Source organism: Sarcophilus harrisii, chromosome 4, assembly GCF_902635505.1.
Source record: "Sarcophilus harrisii chromosome 4, mSarHar1.11, whole genome shotgun sequence".
NCBI classification, from domain to species: Eukaryota; Metazoa; Chordata; class Mammalia; order Dasyuromorphia; family Dasyuridae; genus Sarcophilus; species Sarcophilus harrisii.
In genome coordinates this window covers 446,842,730-446,866,141 of record NC_045429.1, presented here as the reverse complement: position 1 = coordinate 446,866,141, position 23,412 = coordinate 446,842,730, and the positions used below count along the sequence as shown (strand labels likewise).

At 43.9% G+C, this 23,412-nt stretch overlaps 1 protein-coding gene across 19 annotated transcripts in view; it reads left to right on the top strand.

Moving 5' to 3' along the window:
- The first annotated feature begins 223 nt into the window (after positions 1–223).
- The window catches only part of GTF2I (general transcription factor IIi), an 85,508-nt gene continuing 62,319 nt past the window's right edge, over positions 224–23,412 (top strand). For all 19 annotated transcript variants that reach the window (XM_031967916.1, XM_031967912.1, XM_031967911.1 and 16 more), the window contains exons 1-3: positions 224–265; positions 21,206–21,309; positions 23,161–23,299. In XM_031967916.1, coding sequence (XP_031823776.1) covers positions 21,211–21,309; positions 23,161–23,299 — 238 coding nt within the window. In that variant the 5' untranslated portion in view covers positions 224–265; positions 21,206–21,210. The remainder of the gene's footprint in view (positions 266–21,205; positions 21,310–23,160; positions 23,300–23,412) is intronic.

The following is a 23,412-nucleotide window of genomic DNA, read 5'->3' as shown; positions in this document are numbered from 1 at the left end:
ATGCGGCGGTGACAGGAGCGCGGCGGCGACGGCGACAGCGACGGCCCCAGCCCCAGCCCCAGGCGCAGGCAGGACCGGCCAGCCCGCGAGCGAGACCGGACGCCCCCGCCCCCGGCTTGGCCTGATCGGCGCCCCGCACCCACCCCCGCATCTTCCCTCCGCGCCTCGGGGCTCCCCGGCGCCGCCGCCGTCCCCGCCGTCCCCGCTGCCGCTGCCGCTGCCGCTGCCGCTGCTGCTGCTGCTGCCGCGGCCGCTGCTGCATCGGGTGAGTTCGAGGCCCGCTCGGCCCGGCCCGGCCCAGCCTGGCCTATCCCGGGGCTGCCTTCCCCTCCTCCTCCGCTGCTGCGGGGCAGACACGGGGGGAGGACGGTTTAACGGAGGGGATGGTTATTATGGGGGGGTGGCCGCCGGTTCTCTTTCTCTCCCCCCCACTCTCCGCCTCGGGCCCCGGGCCCCGGGGTGGGGGCGGGGGCGGGGGGGTTGCGAGGGGCGACGGTTGGACGCGCGAGCCGCGGCGGCGCGCGCGTGGTAGTGGGGGCGCGCGAGGAGCACGGGGGTTGGGGGCGGGGAAGGCTAAAGAGGGCCCTGCGCGCGCGCGCCGGGCGGAGCGGAGGTAGGGAGAGGGGTGTGGGGCGGGTGTCCTTGCCTCTCACCCTGCCCTGATTGGCTGGGCCGGCAGGGGTCGCGCGCTCTCGGCTCGGGCCGGGGCCGAGCTGGGGTCGCGCGCCGGCTGGGCCCTGTCCTGGGACTCGAGCGCAGGCTCGGCGGCGGCGCGCCCGGATTGGCCGGTGGGGCCGGGGGGAGGGGTTTCTGCCGCCGCCGCCGCCTTCGCCGGGCTAGGTGAAGGTGTCAGCCCCGCCCCACCCCGCCGTGGCTCCGCCTCCGTCCCGCTCGCTTCCCCTCCCCCTGCCAGGTGGGGCCTGCCGAGGCCATTGTCCTCCGCAGTTCCGAGGCCGGTGACAGTGCCGGGCGAGAGAGCGGTCCTCCAAGGGCCTTGAGACGTTTTCTCCCCTGTGTAATGTGGGACCGTCTGGGCGCTGTCGCGGCGGGGAGCCGTGAATGGTGCGAATTCGAACTCAGATCTTGAGTTGGTCCGGCCTTGTCCCGGCCCGGACGGCTCTCCTCGGTCAGGGGCCCGTGTCCCGGATTCCCTTAATGGAGGGGTTCCTCCTCGTCCCCTCGGGAGCCCCGAGGCTGTGCGGGACCCCGGCCCGAGCCTGTGCGAGGAGAGGAGTTGGGAGGGGGGCTCCCGCCTGGGGCCGTCAGAAGCCCCGCCTCTTTTGTAGATTTCTGAGGCTTCCCCTCCCTCTCCCCGGGTTGGCCCCTTTCTACACTGTCTCTCCCTGCGGAGCCGGGGGGCGCGGAGATAAGAGGGGACGGGTCCGGGAACCTTGGAACCTAACCCTCGGAAGGGGGTTCTTAGTGAGTCCGGGGAGGAAGAGGGATTAAGGACAGGGAGTTTCTCGTTTTCTTCCTGTAGGAAAAGTCCTTTAATCTTTTTGATAAGTTTGAAGGGATTTCCATTCACTCCTGGATGCTGTTTTGGTAGTGATTAAGATGGGTGGGGGCGATGGCAGGATGTGATAAACTTTCAATTCTGTGGTTTCACCCAACGGAGGTGTCCTCCGGAGCCTGCTCCACAGCCCGGGGGCTATTGATGAACCCGAGCTGAGGTGATTATCCGACACTTAGCTTTTCCTGCTAATGATTGGTAATTATTGATAGCACAGCCTGTGCTAACTGGTGTAGATAGGCCTTCGGATTAGAGGCTTCCGAGTACTTATTAATTTCCTACCTTCATTTGATTATGCCCTAACATTTTGCTTTTTTATGTGGTGTGCCATAAAAAACCAAATGTCCTTTATTTGATCATGATTATCTGTAAAAACTACAACACGCTCTTGGTCTGTTGCTGCTTTGGAGAATAAAACAAAAAAGAAGGGGTTTTTGGTGGTTTTGTTTGTTTTGCTAGTGTTCTTTATACGTACCTAAATGGGAAGTGAAATGCTCTGGTTGGTGCTGGTTTCCCTCGTTTCTCTCTTACTCCCTCGAGTTCTCTCTTAGCCTTCGGGATTTTCACTCTTGCCTTGGCTTCCCTTCTCTCCTCCTCCTCCACACACTCCCCCCCACCCCCTCCCCCTTTGTCTTTACAATCTGGTCTTTAATTCCTGGCCCGCCCTTGTTTCCTCTCTCTAGCTTTTAATCATTGTTGGTCCTTCTTGCCTATTCTTGCCTACTGACCAGGCATAGCTAAAAGCACGATAGAAGGCCAGGAGTTTGGGACTATTTCTCTGTTACAAAGAGAGCATAAAGGGGTGGATGAAACATGTCAGTAGTTCTTTAAGGAGATAATTAATACAACTGGCTTGGGAACTACTTGAATGGAGGCCCTCTGTCATCCCTCTGTGTATGCTCTCCTGTGGTGCTGGTCCACCCCTTTCTAGCCGCCTCATTCCAAGCCCTTCTTGACTTGGTTTCCCCTAGATCTTGTGCAGAGAATTTTATAGATATTTTAGAAAAACACTTCTTTCTTCAAGCAATCACTGGAAATAACCTGTGTGATGGAAAGGGGAAAGTCTGGGGCTCAGCATCCTTATTTTCCCTATGTGATCTTGGGCAAGTGATTTCATTCAGGGTCATTATTTACTCATCTGTAAAGGAGGGGCAAGGCTATATTACTTTCAGCTCTTCAAATTTGGCTTCCCTTAAGATGCCAAGTGAACTAACATAGTAATGCCTAATTAAAATGAATTCCAACTTTAGGGTTAGTAGAAATATGTCATGATGCCAAGGGGTTCTCCAAACAGTTGCCAGAAAAAGCTGTCTTCAAGCACAATCTGACCTTCCCCTCTTCTGCTCAATAATCTTCACTGGTTGGTTCCCTATTCCTTTTAGGAGTAAATTCCAACTTGTTTGGGATTTAAAGCTTTGCCACCTGCTGTTCTCGACTGAAGTTTTTACCACCCTTGACACATTTCATTTTCCAACCAGATTGACCTACTTGATGTTCTTCTAACCAGGCATTCATTTTCCTTGTCTTGGAAAAGATACCTGCCCCCCAGAAATGCCCCTGCCCCTACTTTGATTCCCAGGTACCGCCACCTCAGGGCTTGCTTTCTTGTTGAACAGTCTCATTGAACAACTGCTTGCTAGTCAGGTGAAACTCCTTGTGGGTAAGTTCAACAATTCTACAAGTACTGGGCTATTGTCCCCTAGGCAGAGTGTTCTAGTGGATGGAGCACTAAACTCGGATTCAAGATTGGCTCAAACCCGAGTAGACACTAGCTATGTGATCCTGGGCAAGATGCTACCTCTCTTTCCTCACCTGTAAAATGGAGCCACAAGAACTAAGTGTCCTCTGAGGTCACTTCCAGGTTTAAGTCTTTGATCCTAAGTGAACACAAAGTAGTTAGGCAAGAAGGATTATGTGTCCTGGGCAAAGATAGAGAGATTGTCAAGACCAGCATGGAGGCCAGTTGGACTAGAATGGATCATCAGCTAGATTGGGAAGGATTTTTTGTGCCCAACGGAGGAGTTTGTATCTGCCCCAGAAAGAGCAGAGAAAGACACTTGGACGGGAGGCGAGGCACTGAGTCAGAGCTGGCATCTTGGGTAGTGACTGGGGACCCAAGGGCAGTAGGTCCGGGTGCTGTACACATAGGAAGGCCCCACTCCATGCTGTGCCTGTGGGGGGAGGTTCTGAGGGCAGAACTGACAGGGCTGTCAACCATTCAGACAGGTGAGAAATAAGGCTTGGCAGCAGCGTAGGGAAGCTGCAGACTGGAGACAGGGCCCATGGTGCACTTACCTGGTGGGTTCTGTGGGCCATAGAGTTGGAAGCATCCCATGGCACAAGGGAGAGGCTAGGCCTGGTGGGGCAGAGGTCTGGGATCACTTGTGCAGGGACCGTAATTGAACCTGTATGTGTATATACACCTACTATGCAGGGCCTGTGTGTAACAGAAGTACCTACTTTTGGTAATTAAATCTACTTAAGAAAAACAAAACAAAAACTAGTTTCCTTCAGAGCCTGGAGATTGAACTGCAAGTTCTGAAGACTTAACTATTGAACTGGTGCCAACAAACAGAGCCCCGTTTTATGCAATTCAAACTGTGAAGCAGAAGATATAAATTTAGACATTTGTCGGTCCTTATGCTGTTGGAGAGCAGCTAGGTGGCCCAGTGGAGAAAATGAAGGGCCTGAAGTCTGGAAGTCTCATCTTCCTGGTTTCAAAAACAGCTTCAGACAGCTTACTAGCTGTGTGACCCTGGGCAAGTCACTTTACCCCATTTGTCCCAGTTTCCTCATCTGAAAAATAAACCAGCCAAGGAAATGCCCAACTGTGCCTGTGTCTTGGCCAAGAAAGCCCCAAATGGAGTTGGAAAGAATCAGACGAGACTGAATGGCGGCTACTCTCCTGAAAGTCACTGGAGTTGGGGGATTGGCAAGAATCTAACTTCTGCTCTTAGTTGATAATTACACAATGAATTAGCAAATAGGAACAACTTCTAAATCCCATAGGGGAAAACACCTGCATTCCCCTTATTTCCTCCTTTGGATTGCTGTAGCTCTGGCTTGGGAATGGGAGGGGATTTGAACACCTTTTGAAAGGACTGTCTGAGGTGGGGGATGGCGGCTTGGGCAAGGTCTGTCTGAATGGGAGAGGCCTGTCTAGGGCAGTTGGCAGCTTCGGAGGTTTGGAGGCTTTGTGTTCTCCTGGCAAGGACCCGGAGCACGTGGGATTTGGGGCCTTGGGGGAATCACTACAGGTCTGACTCGATTTATTCACCTGCCTTGTTAGAAGTGAGACTGGATAAGGAACTTCTCAAATTTTAGGATCCTACAAAATGTGTCTTGCATTTCTATCCGCTTTTGATTCTTTCCATTCCCGTGACAAGGATAGTGCTTTTCTCATGTTTAATAGAAGTAGTTAACTTTGCCAGGCTCGTTCTTTAGGTCAGTTTGTTAAATAAATAGCCTTTGCTAATAGGCCACCCCTCCTTCTGTACTGATCTCTTCCCCCAGTTGGGGCCCAGGCAGGCTCTGGCCTTTGCATTTCCCAGGCCTGCCTTCTGGCCCTAAATGTAGACATATCCTGATTGTCAGACACAATGGGCAAATGAGCTAAGAGAGTAAGAAACATCCCTCTCATTTACACTCCCGTAGACAAGTTAAGGTTTTGTGGTGTGGTGGTGTTATGTCCTAACTAGAAAAACACCCCATAGTAATAGCATAGGATTTAGACATCTTCTTGTCCAAAACTCTCCTTTTACAGAGGAAGAAACTGAGGTGCAAGGAAGTAAAGTGATTTACTTTAGATCATTCAGGACAGTGAGTAGAGCAGAAGCAGAATTTGAATCCGGGTTCCCACCTGACTTCAGATCTGTTTCACTTCCTTCTGTACCATAGCTTGTTCACTGACCGCAGCAAAAGTAAGTTACCCAGTCATAAATGGTAGCAGCTTTGGGGAAGCTGATTTTAGGAATGATTGAATTGTGGCTTGGGGGGGCGGGGCTGGGCACAGGATAATTTGCACCACGAGCTTATGACTTGCAAGTCTTAGAACAGTGGCATATTCTTGACTATGAAGATAGGGAAGATGCTGAAATAAATGAAGATCCCAATTTGGGAGGTCTATTGGTTAGTATCTTTTTGAATTATTGGTGGTACTAGTTCAAAACCACAGGTATAGATAAATTATTTTAATCATTGCTAAGGAATGGAAACAGCAGACCCCTTTATGTCAGCTTAGAAACAATCTTAAAAAAATTATTCATATAAACAAATACAAAAAGACACTTCTGTGTATACAATGTAACACAGAAGATTCAGTTTGAAATCAGGAAGCTCCATTTCACAGGCAGCTTTTTTGAAAAACTATATAAATACTATATCATTTTCAAAACTATCCTACTTTTCTGTGCTTCCTTCTGAGTTTTCTTTTATTCTCTAATGTGCTGATTTTTCTTGACAAATATAAAGTCAGTCTTTTAGTCTGTAAAAATTTATATAAATTCACTTTAAATCTGTGATGATTTTGTTTAGATCACTAAGGAAAGTGATTTTTCCATTACCATGGCATATTATTATTTTATGGAATTTATACATTGACATTTCAGAGGTGGATAAGTTTCATTTTCACATAGTAGGCAAGTCAGTATTAAATAATAGTAAATACCTAGTGGTGTGTTTATCAAGTGCTTTCATAAGTAGTTTGTTTTCATAGGGTGATGTAGTGTTACAAGGTACTTTATTGGTCCTCACAGAGTCATCATGACTGTTAGAACCAGGGTTGGGCTCAGATATGGGGGTAAGTGACAAGTATCTTTTGACTTTAAATCCAATGTTCATTTCACTCAGATTACTAAATTCTAATCTTTATTGAAGGCATTACTGAATTTCAAAAGGTATAATAAACAGTTCTTTTCAAAACTCTGATTCTTTTATTTTGTTTGGGGATATTGTCATCTATTCTGTTTTTCCAAAATAATGGAAGCAGGAGACCTCGTGAAAACAGGCAGAATCTGGGCGGATGCCTGCATGTTCTGTTTGTTGTCACCAAGTCCTTGCTACAGTGACTCTGGATAAATAAAAGGTAATCAAATTGTCTTTCAGTGTTCTAGTAAGACTATTCAATAACCAGTGAATCATCTGCAGAGTAACAGTAGCTCATGGTTAGTGTATTATCATAGCTCAGCCTGGCAAAACTAGTTAGTGTAAGAAGCCAGAGCTTGGGGCTGCTCTCCTCTGCCCCAGGTCTCTCAGGAACCTGCTTCAGGACCTTGGCATCCAACGAGAAAAGTCCTCAGTCACTTGGCTAAGTCTGATTCTTGATTTGGCATGAATTTCTTGGATGGTTTCTCTTTATTCAGGAGAAATTTTGGTTGCATGCTTATATTATAGCTCGCTCTTCTTTAACAGTTAAGCATTAACCTGATCATGTTTCGAAAATGAGTTAATGGCCTACTAAGTCCTATTTATAAACCTGCCCCCCTAAAGTCATTGATTTTTATCCTCCTTGATTAAACTTGTGATTTTTGAAATAATTGATTTTAATTTTTCATCCTTAGTATTATTGCAATGTCTGAATCTTTTAAAAATTAAGAAAAGATAAGTTGATAAGTGAAAAAGATTTGAATAATAGCCTAACTTTAAAAAGAAAAGCTCTGTTCTCATTGCAGTTATCTACTGAAATCTGTGTCCTTTGTTTTACATCCACTATCAGACTTGCCCTCCTGCTGTGCCATATTTACAGGATGCTACTTCTAAGCTGAGAGAAACATCAGCACAATTTAGTTCACTCAGGAGATAGTTGAACTGTCAGAACAAATTTGAATGAAAATGTTACTCATTTCTGTTTATAGTCTATGTAGCAGCTTTGACTACTGATCTCTGCAATTTTCCTTAGAAGTAAAAGCTTTGGGTTTTATTGCCCACTGGATGGGGCTGGCTGGTAAAAGCCCATGTCTGGGACTGGGAAGGACTCTGGGATTAGGCTTGCCCTGGAAGGTTCCATCGGGGTAATCTGGGGCAGAGACAGGGTTTTTTTTTAACCCCCTGTGAGGAGAGGGGGAAGGAAGAGATGAACTAAGGATCCTTCCAGTTGTTTTGTGAGAACAAGGACAGTGATAGAGTGAAGGAGGTCAGACAGCTGGGCGCACCGGGCAGGCCTTGGGGCAGCCCTGTCATAGGGCAGTCCCTAAGCCATGGATGAGCAGACTGGTTTGTAGTTAGGGTCTCCTGGTAAGAGAGAGGTGGAAGAATTAAATCCGGGCCTCTGCTAACTCCAGCACCTTTCTGGTGCACAAGCCTTAGGGTTGGAGGAAAGACCTGGGCTCAGCTGGCCTTCTCTACCCTTGGAGCCACGGAAATGGGAGTCTTGTCTGGACATTGGGCGGCCCCTTAATTGGGCCTCACTTCTCTCACCTGTAAGGGAAGAGACTGGCTTGGGGATATCTGAGGCCTTTCTTTCATCCTACCAGCTCTTAGGAACCATTGATCTCAACCTCTTCAGATCTCCCTAAACCCCTTATCAGGGTCTTCCTTTGTCCTTCCCTTGAGCCAGGTTGAGGTGTCAGGAGTCTGGACTTTAGTTTGTCCATTTGTGTATACCTCGTTTGCATTGCAGCCATTAGACTGGCTTAGCAAAGGTTTGTTAAAATAGTGCAAAAAGGAACAATTTGGAAAGATTAAAGAATGATTGGTCCTTGTGCCAGAGGGCCCATGAGATAGAAGGCTGTTCACCCCTTCACAAGGACGATAAATATTCAGAATTGAGACATTTTTAGACACAGCTAGTAACAACAGTAGCTTTGCTTGGCTACTAAGATTTGTTACAAGGGTTTTCCTTCCCCCCCCCCCCCTTGGTGGGGTGAAGAAATAAAAAGGATTTTAATGAAGAGTTTTTTTTTAAAGTTTGAATTTTTGGGTAAAGTTTTCTTTTAATTTAATCAAGTGACAACTTGATTATACCCCTCTAATGCAGTTAATGTTTTTCTTTTAGTTATTTGTGTACCATCACACTCCCCGGAGTCCTTGGGGGCAGAAATTGGAACATAGCTCCCCCTGGGTCTGCCATTGTATTCTGTAAACTATAAGTGCTTAATAAAATTTTTATTAATTTGAATAAAGTAATTCCCAATTCCTTGTACTTTGTCTCTGAGTTTCTCTTAATTCTGTTTTTGGCACTCTTATTGTTTTAAAAATAGAGGATAAAGGTATTTGAGTTTAGCTATTAGGAACCTTTCTGGGTTTCCTCCTGTTTGTAGCACATTTCCCAAGGTTAGCCAGGGTCATTGCTGCCTTCTGTCTCCTGGGTCCCTGTAAAGACCTGAATTCAACTTTAGCCAGCAGAGCAAGCCTGCGACCCTGAGAGCCTCTTTGGTTTCTATGTTGGGGGATGCAGAAGAGGCTGGATACCCTTTATTCTGCCTCTCTGGAAAGACCCTCCACTGACTGAAACCAGAGCAGACCTCAAAGCCCCCAGGGAGCTGCCAGGAAGAGCTTCCTGAATCTTTGCTTTGGGCCTTCTGCCTCCTCTGCTCGCTCACCCACCCTCTGGAGTCTGGGAAGATTTTGGATGGCCACCTGGGGCCTTCCAGGACTGGAGCTGTGCCATGGCCTTGTTTCTTTGAGTGGATTCTCCATTCTCTGTTCAGTCCAATTGGAGAGCCTACAGGTGCTGCCACCCTGGCCCCTGCCTCCTTGTCATCCCCTGCTTCCCTAGCTGCTTCCTCTCTAAGTCCTGCTGAGAAGCCTTCCCTGCTTGCATACCACAGGCACAAATTTAGTTCTGTAAATAGTAGGTGCCTATTATGTGCAGATCTGCCTATTAGATTCTAGGCTTACTTTAGATAATTTATATTCAACTATGGTAACGTAAAAACAGCTGAAGGTAAACTATAAAGCAACTTAATTTGAGAGGGCAGAGAGAACATGAAATGGACACTAAGGTAGTGGTATGGGATCAGGGAAGACTGGCTCTTGAGATGAGTCTTGAAGAAAGAGAAGGCTTATGGGAGAGGGAGAGATAGAGAGAATGGCAGGGGAGGCAGCTAGTGCAAGGGTACGGAGAGTGGGAATGAAAGGTTTAGTTGGGAACGGCTAAGAGACCAGCTTAGGATAAACATTTTAAACACTGTATCGTGTATTCACAATTATATAGGGAAATACATGGAGAAAAGACCAGTGTTCTTGGACACGTTCAACTTTGTTTTGTATACAATGTACATCTTTGTGGAGTGTGGGGGCCAAAATAGTCAAATGTGAAAAAAAAAAAAAAAGTCTAGTTGGATTTTTCGGTGGTGGTTAGATTTGTTTTGCTGCTGGTTAAAGACATCCCCCATATACACACACAAAAATGGGAGGTGCTTTGTGAGTATGCTTAAGAGCATTGAGAGCATTAGGAAGTCATGCTTCATGGTAATACTAAAAGTGCATGCTCATAAGTCTTCATGATAATTTGGAAATGTGCTCGTTAAGCCCTCTCCCCACCCCCAGAAGTGGGAATTTTTTCCTGTTGAGTACACTTTTCATTAGGCTACTGGGATTTGTGTTGAGATTTGGAATCTAGGGACAGCTAGATGGAGTCCAAGTCTGGCCTCAGTCACTTGTCACTTAACACTTCCTAGCTGTGTGATCATGACCAAGTCACTTAACCCTAATTGCCTCACAAAAGAAAAAAAAAACATGAAAAAAAAGGGGGGGGGGGATTTGGAATCTAGATTACTGTTGATCTTCATTAATTTGCATATTCTCATTGGATATGAAAAGAAATTGTAGATATCAGGAAACTAAATACTAGAAGATTTTTTTTTTAAATGCTCTTAAAATCTGAGACACTTATCCCACTGTTAACTATAGACTTAGGTTGCCATCCAGATGTACTAATGGACCTGTGATAAGCAAGGGCTATTTTAAAGGATTTTGTGGTGCCCAGTCAGCCTTGTTCTTTTATGTTCCCCAGAACTATTTCTAACACAAACCCAAATATCTTCTTTGTGACATGAATCTTTAAAGGAAGCTGGTTTTATTCATGGGAAATGATGGCTCTATTTATGATTATAAATAAGTAGACTTTAACAAACCATGGTTAGGAGATTGGTTCTGTTCCTTGTGACATTCCCAGTTTGTCCAGTTCCTCACTTCTCATTCTTTGAGCAAATCCCCCTTGACTGAAATATTAGAAAGAATATCTTTTTTTAAAAATCCAGTTCACTTTTGACTTCCTTGCTTGCCCCACATGATTTATGGGTCCCTTTTCTTTTCCTATATTCATTCTAGTGTTCTCAGCAGATCTCAGGGATTCCCTTGTTTTCTCCAGATGACTCCTGAATCTCTAGATTGACGTATCAGAATCTTCTCACTTTCCTGAAGTTCAGTCCAGTGGTGCCATCTTGATAATTCCAGTAAAACATCTGATAAGCATCTCAAGTTTGATGTGTATGAAATGAAACTCATCATTTCCCCCCAAATCCATCGTCTAATTTTGTTGAAGGGACTATCAGCTTTCCTTTTCCTGATGCTTCTCACAAACTCGTCACCCCCAATTACCGAGCACTTTTCTTGTAACGAGGAAGAGCAGCCTAGCAGAACCGCTTGTACACAGTTATGTGCTACCAGGAAGGAGAGTGGTTTGGGGGAAGGAGACTTTCCCAGGACTTGGGAGTCCTCCCACATCATCTGTCCTCCTCTTGGGCTGGAGTCTGCTGCTTTGAGGCTCTGCTTGGAAACTTCCCCTTGGATATAGCAAGGCCAAGGCCAGGGCATACCCAGCCTGGTCAGAGAGTCTAGAAGACAATGGACTAGGCTTCCCTGCCTCGGAATCTCCCACGAGCTGGAGCCTCCCAGCCTTTGCAGACTGGCTCCGTGTTCCTTCCTTTCCCATACTCAGTGTTCTTGGCAGACGAGCTTAGCTCTCCGGCTGCTGACATCTGTGCGCACCTCAGAGCGTCCATCCTGCTTTCTGTCTGTCCCTTATAATCTCTGGCTCTGTTCAGGCCTGTTTTGGGAACACCTTTAATGGAGAACTTTCCTGCTGTTGCTCCTGAAGTCGCTCCATGGATACCTCTTGGTGTTCAGGCTGGCTCCCCCCCAGGTTGGCAGGACTGTGGGGCTTTGTCTCTCCAGCCTTTGGCTGGCTGGTAGCAAGACTCTACTAGAGTGTTACCAAGATGTAAAAGAGCCAGTGGATCCTCTCATTTTATATAATGAGTGTAAAAAGAGGCCATGTCAGTTGACTGAGGTTATACCAGTCACGTTTCAGACTCAATTTCTTTAATTCCAAAAACTCCTCTGTACTACATAATTGTAGCATTAATTAAAACATTTTGAAACTAAGCATGTCAGGATTTTTTGTTGAGTCATTTTTTAGTTGTGTCTGACTCTTCACGACCCCATTTGGGGTTTTCTTGGCAGAGATTCTGGAGTGGTTTGCCATACCTTCTCCAGCTTAGTTGACATAAGGAAACTAAGGCAGACAGTGAACTAGGATCACGCAGCTAGTCAGTATCTGAGACCAGATTTGAACTCAGATTTTTGTGACTCCAGATCTGTCTATCTACAGCCCCAATAATGTCAGCATTAGCCACTAAGAAATGACCATTACTTTTTGTGATGGTAACTCATTAGGGGAAAAAAAACTTTTTTTAGAATTTCTTCACGTTATAATTATACTTAATTGAGCAATTGTTTGAATGGCTATCATATAAAACTTTGTTCTAGGGACTGAAAAGGTGATCTGCTTCAATCCATCAGAATTTGATTTTCTGCTTTTGGAAGAGCCTCCAGAAAAGCAGTCACACCTCCAGCCACTCCATTCTTCTCAGGAACTGTTTTCTTGAGTTGCTGTGGGCAGCTTTCTGGTGATAATAATAAGCCTAAAATGATCCTTTCTGTCAGCTCAGGCGTCAAGTTTGGGCTGCAGGGGCCTAGCCTTTGCTGACCTGGGGACACCGCAGCCTCACCCTGGACTTTAACCCAGACTTAAAGGGCGCACGAAAGATTGAGCGTGCATTGCTTCTAGAGTTTATAATTGAGGATCCTGAGATAAAAAGTTCCAGGAAGAGCCGTTTTGCTGACAAAGCCGTATGAGTGTAATAACATGGGAAAAATTGGGGGAGATGTAGTGAGGATGAATAAATGTTGTTCATGGGGAATTAGCCTTCTAGAAAGGGGGCACTAGATGTGGACGGGAAGCTTGCTAGCCACTAGCAATGCAGAGACGAATGTAGAGTCATAATCGTTCCTGCCCCAACAGGAAGGATGGCAGTAGTCTGTTGGAGAGATAAGGAGGTGTAGAGAAGGAATCTATCAGAGAGGTTGAGTCACCAGGCCGTGGGAACTGATTGAATATGGAGATGAGGGAGAAATGGGCGGTACTGGGAAGGAGGGGTTGGAGTATGTTGAGGTGGAGGTGTCTATGGGATGTGGAGTGGGAAATGCCCAGTGGCCAGAGGTTGGCTGGCACAGTGCCAGAGCTTTGAGCTGGACATCCAGGTCTGGGCCTCCCAGTAGTGATTGAGCTCTAAGGAGTTGCCATTGCTACTGACTGAGTATCCAGAAGAAGAAAAAAGGACCTAGCAGGTAGCTTTTAAAATGTTTTCCAACATTCATTTTTTTTTTTCCCTTAAAGATGAATTCCAATTTTTTTTCCCTCCTTTTTTATCTCCCCATGCTGGCAAGCAATCTGATGTAGGTTATATGTGTATATTCTGAATGTTCATGGATTTTCATATGAAATCATTTTATGTTGGGGGGAAAAAATCAGAACAAAAGGGGAAAACCACAAAAAGGAAAAAACGATGACAATAGTATGCTTCAGTCTGCATTCGTTCTCCACAGTTCTCTCTCTGGATGAAGATGGCATTTTCCATCCCAAGTTTATTGGAATTATTGAATCACTGTATCAATGAGAAGAACCAAAGAGTTGATCATCACATAATCTTGTTGTTCCGTACGTTATTTTCCTGGTTCTGCTCACGTCACTCGGTATCAGTCCAGTTTCTAAGCTTTTCTGAAATCCGCCTGCTTAGCATTTCATTTAGAACAATGGCATTCCATAACGGTCATATATCACAACTTGTACAGCCATTCCCCATCCGATGGGCATCCCCTCAATTTCCAGTTCTTTGTCATTGCAAAAAGCTACTACAAACATGTGGGCCCTTTTCTTTGGGACACAGACCCAGCAGTCTGGATGCAAAGGGATGGTAGTTCAGGAAGCAGCCTTGAGGGACACCTTGAGCCACATTTCACATTTTTGTGCGACTTGGATGTTAGTGGCTAACCCACATGTAAAGGTCCTGTTCGGTTCTGGTGGGACTAGGGGGTTTTAGATTTGATAAATCACTTCTTTGCAGAGTTCTTCCTTGTCCCACTGCCCACAGACCAGAATGGAAAGGACTTGTCCTGACCCCAGAACTTAGTCTGCTTCTGTTTGTTTACATACTCTTCCCCTCATCATAAATTTAGATCATAAACTTAAAAGGGCCTGGGAAAGCCATCTAGTCAGACTATGATTTTACATTGGAGGAAACTGAGCCCAAGGTCACATAAAGGGAGTACAAAGGCAGGATTCAAACCTGTGGCCTTTAACACTTTTAAGCCCCAAACTGGACCACATCCAGTCACTGGCCTGGGAATGGTGTCTCCAATGTCTCCCCATTTGGAATCCTAACCCTTTTTAAAGCCTAAACATACAATATAAGTAGGAGTTAAATATTGTTGATTTGAGATAGACAGGATTTATCTATCCTAAATCTGAATTCCTTATCACTAATTTTTTTTCAGAAAAGGGAAGCCAGAGTTCGTTACATGAAGGAAATTTGAAGTTTTGACTTTTAGAAAGGCTTTCCTTGAAAACAAGTACAGGTTTTGATTGTATATTGAAAACTACGGCTACTTGAGAAAACTGGAAGGCTCTCAGTCTGCAGAAGACTCTTGTGTGGCCTGAGCTGCAGGACTTGGAGGCCTTTGAATGAGGTTGCAGAGCATTATTCAATTCCCTTCACTCCCCAGTGGCCAGAAGGGGCTCTTCTATTTTGCAGGAGGTGAATAGTCCCAGGTTTTACTGAATTTGTTGTCCCTTAAATTCAGCCATTGTGAAGACCCTCCCAAGCATCACAGAAGGGGGTTTGTGTTCCCTTCAGTGCTTGTCACTGCTGCTTTTCAACATAATACATTCATTAAGACAAATGTGCTTTTAAAACTTTTTTTTTAACTGACCCTCTTTTTATTTTATTTTATTTTATTTTTTTTATTTAATAGCCTTTTTTTTACATGATATATACATGGGTAATTTTACAGCATTAACAATTGCCAAACCTCTTGTTCCAATTTTTCACCTCTTACCCCCCCCACCCCCTCCCCTAGATGGCAGGATGACCAGTAGATGTTAAATATATTAAAATATAAATTAGATACACAATAAGTATACCCGACCAAAACGTTATTTTGCTGTAGAAAAAGAATCAGACTCTGAAATATTGTACAATTAGCTTGTGAAGGAAATCAAAAATGCAGGTGTGCATAAATATAGGGATTGGGAATTCAATGTAATGGTTTTTAGTCATCTCCCAGAGTACTGACCCTCTTTTTAAAAATAGAATGTGTTGTTTTGGTTGTGGTTGATATGGGAATGATTCACTAAAGTTTTGGGGGTAAAGTAATCTCTTCTGACCAGTATTTTGCAAATCAGGACTCTTTAGAATGTATTAGGAGTGATGAACAATTTTCTTTTCATAAAGTTTGACCAACATTTGCCACTACAGCCACTTTGCATAATTACATAAATTTGATAGATTTTTTCCCCCATCAATAAGTTAATTAAAAAGTCAAGAGAAGTCTCCTAAAAGACCCTTACTGACTTACTAGGTAATACCTAGGGTGCCTCTTCTACCTGCAGGGCTTAGAACATTGTGACTTGCTTGGGCTTAACTGGCTAGAATATGCCAGTCAAGGCTGAGGTTCAGGCTTTCCAACCTGCCAAGTGGGCTCTCTCCTAGACCACCGAGGGGTCAGTCCTGGGACAGTGGCTTGAGAGATAGAGGGACCAAAGGTGGGCGTTCTAGTCACTATTTGCCTTGCTTCTCAGAGAGGCAGTTAATAGTTGGAAATATAAATTGTAGTCTTGTCTCTGCTATTCATTGTATGTTTCTTGGCAAATCACAGAAACTCTCTGCTGCCCCCTTTTACTTATTTTTGTTGAAAATACTCATCTCTGTGGCAGCTAGGTGGCGCAGTAGATGGAGCACCAGCCCTGAAGTCAGGAGGACCCGAGTTCAAATTTGACCTCAGCCATTCAACACCTCCTAGCTGTGTGACCCTGGGCAAATCACTTACCCTCAGTTGCTGAAACAAAACAAACCAAAAATCAGCAAATGAGGACGCCATGTGTTGATTTAATGTGCATGACTCTTGAGGGGCTTGGCAAACCCAGTACTTTCCAGGACCCTGGTTTTTGGATGAAAAGTCCTGATACTTTACTGCCGACTCACAGGGTCCCCTAATTTCTAGCCACCAGGGCCCTGTAACCTTAAAGGTGTGCCTGTCAGGGACAAGAAGGACTCTCGGGGCCCTGGCCCTTATGGGATGGGATGCCCCAGGTCCCTGGGGGGCATAGCTGCATCCCAGAGACTTTTCACTCGACCCTCTTCCTTTGTTAATCATTACCACCCTAAGGTGGTGTGGCTCTAGTTTGGGAAGCCGGGACCCCCCTCTGTCCGCTTTTATGGACTGCAGAGATGCACTACCCACCCTTGTTTCTAACCATTGGCCGCCTTGGCTGCCAGAGCTGCCCCCCTGCCAGCCGGAAGACACAGAGGCTCTCCCTGTCCCTGCTCGCTGGGGCCTCAGCTGGCCTTGGCTTGGCTCGGGAAGTTTTAGCGCTGTCAATGGTTTGGTTTTTTTTTTTTTTTTTTTTTTTTTGACCCAGTTGTTTATTCTGTATAGTGTGGTGCCACAGCAGTGCTGTAAAATATTTTCAAGGGTGAAAATTACAATAGGAAAGGAAAAACAACGAATTCCCCAAATTTCATATTAAATGAATTGAATCTTATGCACGGATATCAAATTCAGCCGAACTCCTGCTGGGTCTCATTTATATGGGGAAATGAATGATAAAATAAGAAACTATAGAGTAACATTTTGTGCCAACCCGGGGGATGGGGGGAGAGTGAAATATCAGACTGAGAAGCTCTGCAAAAATCCCGGGGAGGAGAGACGGAATACAGCCAAAAGCATCCTCTGGCCAATTGGATAAAATCACATCAGGGCAGCAGGCCTGGCTCCAGTTTGGGAAATTCTAAGCGAGGGGAAACATTCCCAGATGTTAAAGAGCAGAAACACCTCCTAAGTGATTTTTAAAAAGGAAATTGTTTACTAGAAATTTATGGTCAATTAAAAAATAAATGGATTCTGATTTAATTTTTGCTGTAGTCAACTGATAGGAGCAACGGTTTTCTAATATAAATGTGAGTTTGAAGCAACCAACTATCAGGCTTGAGTTATGCTTGAAAGTGAACATCGGAATACATTGAGCACCTTCTAAGGAAATGTAAAGACTGAATCAAATGAATAGAAGTAGAAATACTTGTTTCTTCATTTCACATTTTATTTAGAAATGTTCAACATAGTCTTGTGAGATTTAATATGGAATAATTATTGAAATAGAAATATAAGTAATTATGAATGTTATCATAGGAAATGTGTCATTTTAGACTGACCTGTATTTTCTTAGTATGTGTGAGCTAGGCCAGGTGAGGGTGCTATGAGCTCATTGGCATTGCTGGTCCAGGTTTCATCCTTATGGATGTACCAGATAGCATCCGACATCAGGCCCTGCTGGGATTCTTCTCCATTAAAAGGTGCCTGATTTCCAGGATCCCTTCTAACTTAAATGTTATAGGCTGCTATGGAAAACTGGAGATTAAAAATGGAACACAGCAAAACTTAAGTTTGAGAAGTGCTTGTGTTAGAGGAAAAAACAATCAGAAAATTTGTGACCTTTTTGGAAGTTATAAGGTGGTGCTTTGGAGGTTAGGTTTATTGAATGGAGTGAATTTTATATTTGAACAGCATTTCGTTATAAAATCATATGCCCTATGGGAAAATTTCTCAGTCTGAAATTGGGCATTTCATTCGGAGCTCATGGGGCCAAATGGCCTTCATTACTTTGGGACCTTTCTTGGGTTCAGTTCTTCTCTTACTCCCAACCCCAGTGAACTTTCCTTGGGCCACAGGATTTTCTTAAGCCCTTGGGGAATCCCCTGACTTGCCTTTCTCAGAAACTTGTCTCCTGCGTTGGGTTCTGCTGAACCACATGCATATTTTCTTGAGCTGGATGGCATGTCAGATTTGGTCTCCGTGGATGGAGGGCCTGCCATTTAAATCATGATTAAAAAAAACCCAAACCCCTGAAATTAAACTTAACATCAAGGCTCCAGTTACGGAGATAATGCAATGATACCTCTGTCATAAGAATGTTTTTGCAAACTGATACTTGGGATTTCAAGAAGTCATTTTGATGTAGATTGTCTACCTCCATACTGAGGCCTGAGAAACCAAAAAAATGAGCAAAACACCCTTGTTCCCCTCCTGGAGCCCCCCCTCCTGGTGGGAAGTAGGCCTGCAGGGCTTTAAGGAGAGGCACAAAGACTGGCCATCTGAGGGTGCAGAATGAGACTAAGGGAAACTCCCGGGCGTGGAGGCAACATCTAGTTCTCAGTGAGTGATGGGGAGTTCTTAACCTGGATCTGTGACCTTAAAAAACATCATTGGTTTCTTTGGTAATGTAACACAAATTTTATTCTGTGTGTTTGAAGCATTCTGAGGAAGGACCCAATGGTTTTTGTGAGACTCAGAGACTCGGTCAGAGAGGAAAAGGGGGGAGCTGATATGAGAATCCTTAGCATACAGGAAGTGAGGGGGAACAGCCGGCCGGACTGTCCAGGATGTCCAGTGCCAGTGTGGTAGAGGCGGAGAGAAGGTCTCGGATCATGGGGCACATAGGAGGCAGGGAGCTTATTGGCTAAAGTCCAGATGAATGGCCACGTGGGCCATGGCAGGGGAGAGGATGGGAGAGAGATATGGAGGTGGGATCAGTTCTCTTTTACAATTACAATCTCATATTCTTAACCATGATGCCTTAGATATTGTTTTGGTTTAAGTCATATTGTAAATTGCTCCCCAAGAAGAGACTTGAAGGAACGGAAAGAACATGTTACCTCTGGTTGGTTTTTGTTTGAAATTGTTTTTTAATTTTTTGATTAGATAAAGCATTTTTAAGATACTTACTCAGCACAGGCACTGTGCTAAGCACTGGGGATACAAATACAAAGCAATAACAAAAAAGGCAAGCCCTGTCCTTAAGTGGCTTAGAGTCTGGTTTGATTTTTAACCAAGACAAAAATCACTTACATTTATCTAGGAGGAACATATGTGCTTATTTTTTGGAGGTATCGAAGTTAAAATTAGTCAGTTTTGTGAAAAACGCTCTGAGTTTTTTGGGATAATAGCTGTCATTATTGAGAATATTTTTAGTGAATGAAAAGCAAAATTTGAATCCATTTGAATTTTGTTTCTTTTTGAATCATTTTTTTCAGTCCTGTCTGATGACCCTTTTGGGGTTTTCTTGGCAAAGATAAAACAATTTGAGAAATGAGAAAACTGAGGCAGACAGAGTAAAGTGATTGTGTCAGGGTCACCTAGTTGACTGACTGAGACCTCATTCAAATTCAGGAAGAGGAAGTCGACCTAGGCTTGGCACTCTACAATGCCATCTAGCGCCGCCCCCCCCCCCCCAGTGACTCCCATGACATCAATGAACAAGGGCTAGGTGCCCTGTGTGTCAGAGGGAACCAATGAAACCGTGCCCTCCCTCAGGGACTGTCTGCTGTTTGGACATTGCCAGAGTGCCAGCTGTGGAACTGGCCTAGGACAGGAGGCGCCCCAGGATATCTCCGTGCTTTAGCAGTCAGATTGGCAGTTGTGGAAACGGAGTGAGGTGGGGGGGAAGTGGGGAGAGCATCCCCACTATTAATGGTGAGGGCCCATGTGAAGAAAGTGCAGGACCTGGAGGGCTGAAGGGAAGAGAGAAGAGGCAGAGGGGTGGGAAGATGGCAGCCTGTTCCCTGCAGGCCAGGGTGAGACCGCTGGAAATACCCCTCCCCCAGAAGGTGTCCACACAAAGGGGATCCCAGGTGAAGCCACGGCCTCTGCCCTCAGAAAGGAAGCAGAATGGGAGCCGGTGTCCCAGGGATCGGGCGGTTTGAGGAGTTTCCAATCATAGGGCCTCTTGCTTGGTCTTGCTGCCCCTCCCCGCGGTTCTTGCCTGTTGACAAGCTCCAGGGTGCTTTTATTTGATGGGAATCTTTTCTTCTTTCGTCCCGCTCCACAACCCATTTTCCCTCACCTTGTGCCCTCTGGGCCCTCTCCCCTTCCCTTCATTTGCCCCTCCTTTCTGACTACATGGTCTCCCTTCTCTGGGTCCTCTTCCCTGACCCACCTGAGTGGCTCTCCTTCAAGCCTCACAGCATCCTTAAGAAGTCTTCTTCATGCTTCACTGAAAAAACAAGAGGGTATTCACGGGGACTTCCCTGGGCTGTCTACTGGGAGCCCAGAGCTTAGAATGCTTGGTCCAGTGGCATCAGGAGACCTGAGTTCAAATCCAGTCTCACACATGTAATAGCTGTATGACCCTGAGGGGCCAGCCATTTAATATTTCTGCTTCAGTTTTCTCAACTGTAAAATAGGGATAATAATACCTGTCTTCCTTTGTGAGAATCCCATGACATTTTATGCCAGGTATAAAGCACTTAATAAACGTGTAATCCAATGACTTGATCTTTGCTATTGCGGTGGAATCATGCTTTGTGAAACAAAATGCTTCTTAAGGTTGCTCTACGATAATGTAGTGTTACATATAGTCATATCTAATAAAATTAGGTAGATTTTCATATATAAGTTTTAAGTTTCTATGAGTATTTAGTTATTTGTTCATAGGGATAAAAAAATTACAACCAAACTAAGTTACTTCCCCTCTCAAGGCCTCAGATTTTTTTTATATGTGAAGTCAGAGAGTGGGATTGGAAAACCTTTTCTTTCTGAGTTTTAATCCATTAGAAATTGGGTAAATTTATAAAAAAAATTGGTTTGCAGAATGGTAATGCTGGGTTTGAGATCCATCTGGATTTCTTACTCTCTGTTGAATTTTCCTTAGTGCTGGCCACAGTGACTTCAGATGTTGTTCATGTATACGCTTGGGGATGGTTTTTTTGTTTTTGTTTTTGTTTTGTTTTTAATTCTTGGATAGATGAGGGAAGGGAGAAATTGGGGCTTCTGTTGAGCTCAGAATATGCTCTACCCCACTCTCAGTTGACTGTGGGAAGGAATGTGGAACAAAATGTCCCCTAAATTAGGACTAAAAAAACAGTAAAGAGCAAGGGGTGGGTTGTCCTTCCTTAAAAGGAAAGTAAAATAGGTCTTGGGACATTGCCTCTCAATCCAGGAAACAATAACCAGATATGCACAGAGCTCCCTTTGGTTCTCTGACTTGTGACAGTTTCCTGTCTGACTTTGGGACAAGTGATGTCTTCTCCCAGGGTTCCACTTTCCTTATGTATAAAATGATGATTTCTAATATGGCGCCTACCTCTGCCATTGTAATTCAACTTTCTCATTCATTTCCCCATTTTGTTTCCATTTCAGGAATTATGGCGCAAGTTGCAATGTCTACAGTATCAGTTGATGACGAAGAATCTTCAGAGAGCAGAATGGTGGTCACATTTCTCATGTCAGCCCTTGAGTCAATGGTAAGATGGAACTAATGTTACCTGTATATTGGAATGTTCTCTCCTTGACACATTGATTAGATTCAATTTTTGTGAAATTCAATAGTGCAACTGTTTGATGGCCCACTTGAGTTTCGTTGTTGGATCATTGTAATTTTATTGTTTCTCAAAGAGTGCAGAGATCTTGTTTTTTTTTTTTTAAACTTGTACATTCATTTACTTTCTAGAATTTAGTATTCATTTTGTTATTACTGTGAGTGTTGTTATTACTTGAGAGTTTTTCCTAAACCCTAATTAATGAATTCACGTTTGTGTTTTAACTTTGATCTTGTATTTAAAGTTCTTTTTGAATCTAAATTGGTCTATTATGGAACTGTAGTATTTCTTTATCTATTTTTTTCATGATTTTGACATAATTATGTGTTGTAATAGTTAAATTTATGCATATTTCTCAGGCTCATGTGAAAAAATAACCCACTCCTCAATCACATTGGGTAATTATAGTTCTTGACAAGTTGAAAACACATTACCACTTCTTTTCTACCTTCTATATCTCACACATTATGATAGGATAGTAAACAATCTGATTGCCACATCTTACAGACTTATAAATAATAGTTGATCCAGAATAAAAAAGAATTAGGTTTAATCATTTGTACTAATATGTTCACAAACTAACATGAGTGATCCCCAAATTATATGACTTTAAAATATTACAAAACAGTCTGATTTCATATTCTCCTTAATTCATCTGGTTTCTTTTTCTAGATTTTATAGCTGAATACATCTCAAGCTAAATTCTCAGCAACAACAAAAAAAGGCTTTAAAAAATTCATAACAGCATTTTCTTGAAGATGCTGCTTATTTATATTTTGTCAGTATAACATGAACCTTATTTGTGGATAACTTTAATCAAAACAGAGCTATTTGGCAATTATGTAGAAGTGAAGATAAGTTTTACAAAAACATCTTGTTCACAAAGTTATTGTAGATGTTACAAGCCTTGGGTCATAAGACACTGGATGGAGGAGTCTTTCTTTGAGTATTCTTGTCTTTCTCTTAGGACCTTGGAAAAGTTACCCTTTTTGTACTCAGTCTGCATCCCCTCAGGTCCTCAAATTAAGGACAATATCATTATTCCTATTTCAGTCATATAGGAGACCAGGAGGCTAAATCAGGTATCCTTTGAACTCCTTTGGTTGCTTTTTCATTTAGATGCCTGATGTAGAATGTTCAACTGAAGCCAAGGTTTCAGATTCATCTGTACCTAGATTTGGAGCTGGAAATAATCTATGACCTCAGATTTGCCTCCTAATTGAACTGTCCTCTAAAATGCTGTTTTTTCCTGAATGTGGACCTAGTGAGAATATGGCTGCATTATTACTATGCCATTACTGGGGTAGTATTTTAACACTCCCGATAGCTAGTTAGTAACTTTAAAGTTTGCCTTGTGAGGATGACTTAAGGGTAATGACAAGGAGATATATGTAAGTACATTGTTGCCTTCATTTGAGATCATGATTCTTAGCCATGGCTTAGTTAACTCTAAAGTGTCTCATCCAGGTATGCACGAAAAAAAAAATTCATTATATGTTAAAGTCACTTTTTAAGTTATTCTCTTCCATTTTCAAAAAATTAACATGTTCCAGTAGTGGTTTGGATATTAAATTAAGATGTCTCAATCCAAATTTAAAATTGCTTTTGTAGGCGATAAAAGCAGAGGGGGGAAAGTAGCCACTATTTCTTGAACATATAAAATTCTTCTTATTGTTGGAACCAGGGAATCATGTAGTTATTTTGTGATTCAGTAATTATATGTGTTTGTGTATATGTGTGATTTTTATCTGATGACATTTTTTGTTTTTCTTTTAGTGTAAAGAACTTGCCAAATCGAAGGCAGAGGTAGCCTGCATTGCTGTGTATGAGACAGATGTGTTTGTTGTGGGTACTGAACGAGGACGGGCTTTTGTCAACACCAGGAAGGATTTTCAAAAGGATTTTGTAAAATACTGTAAGTGCCTATAAAATGTCTCTTATACATCATGAATTGTGGATTTCAGCATTCATCCTTTAAAAGCATTTCTGTACTGCACTTCATCTCAGGAGAGAGTACTATGATGGCTA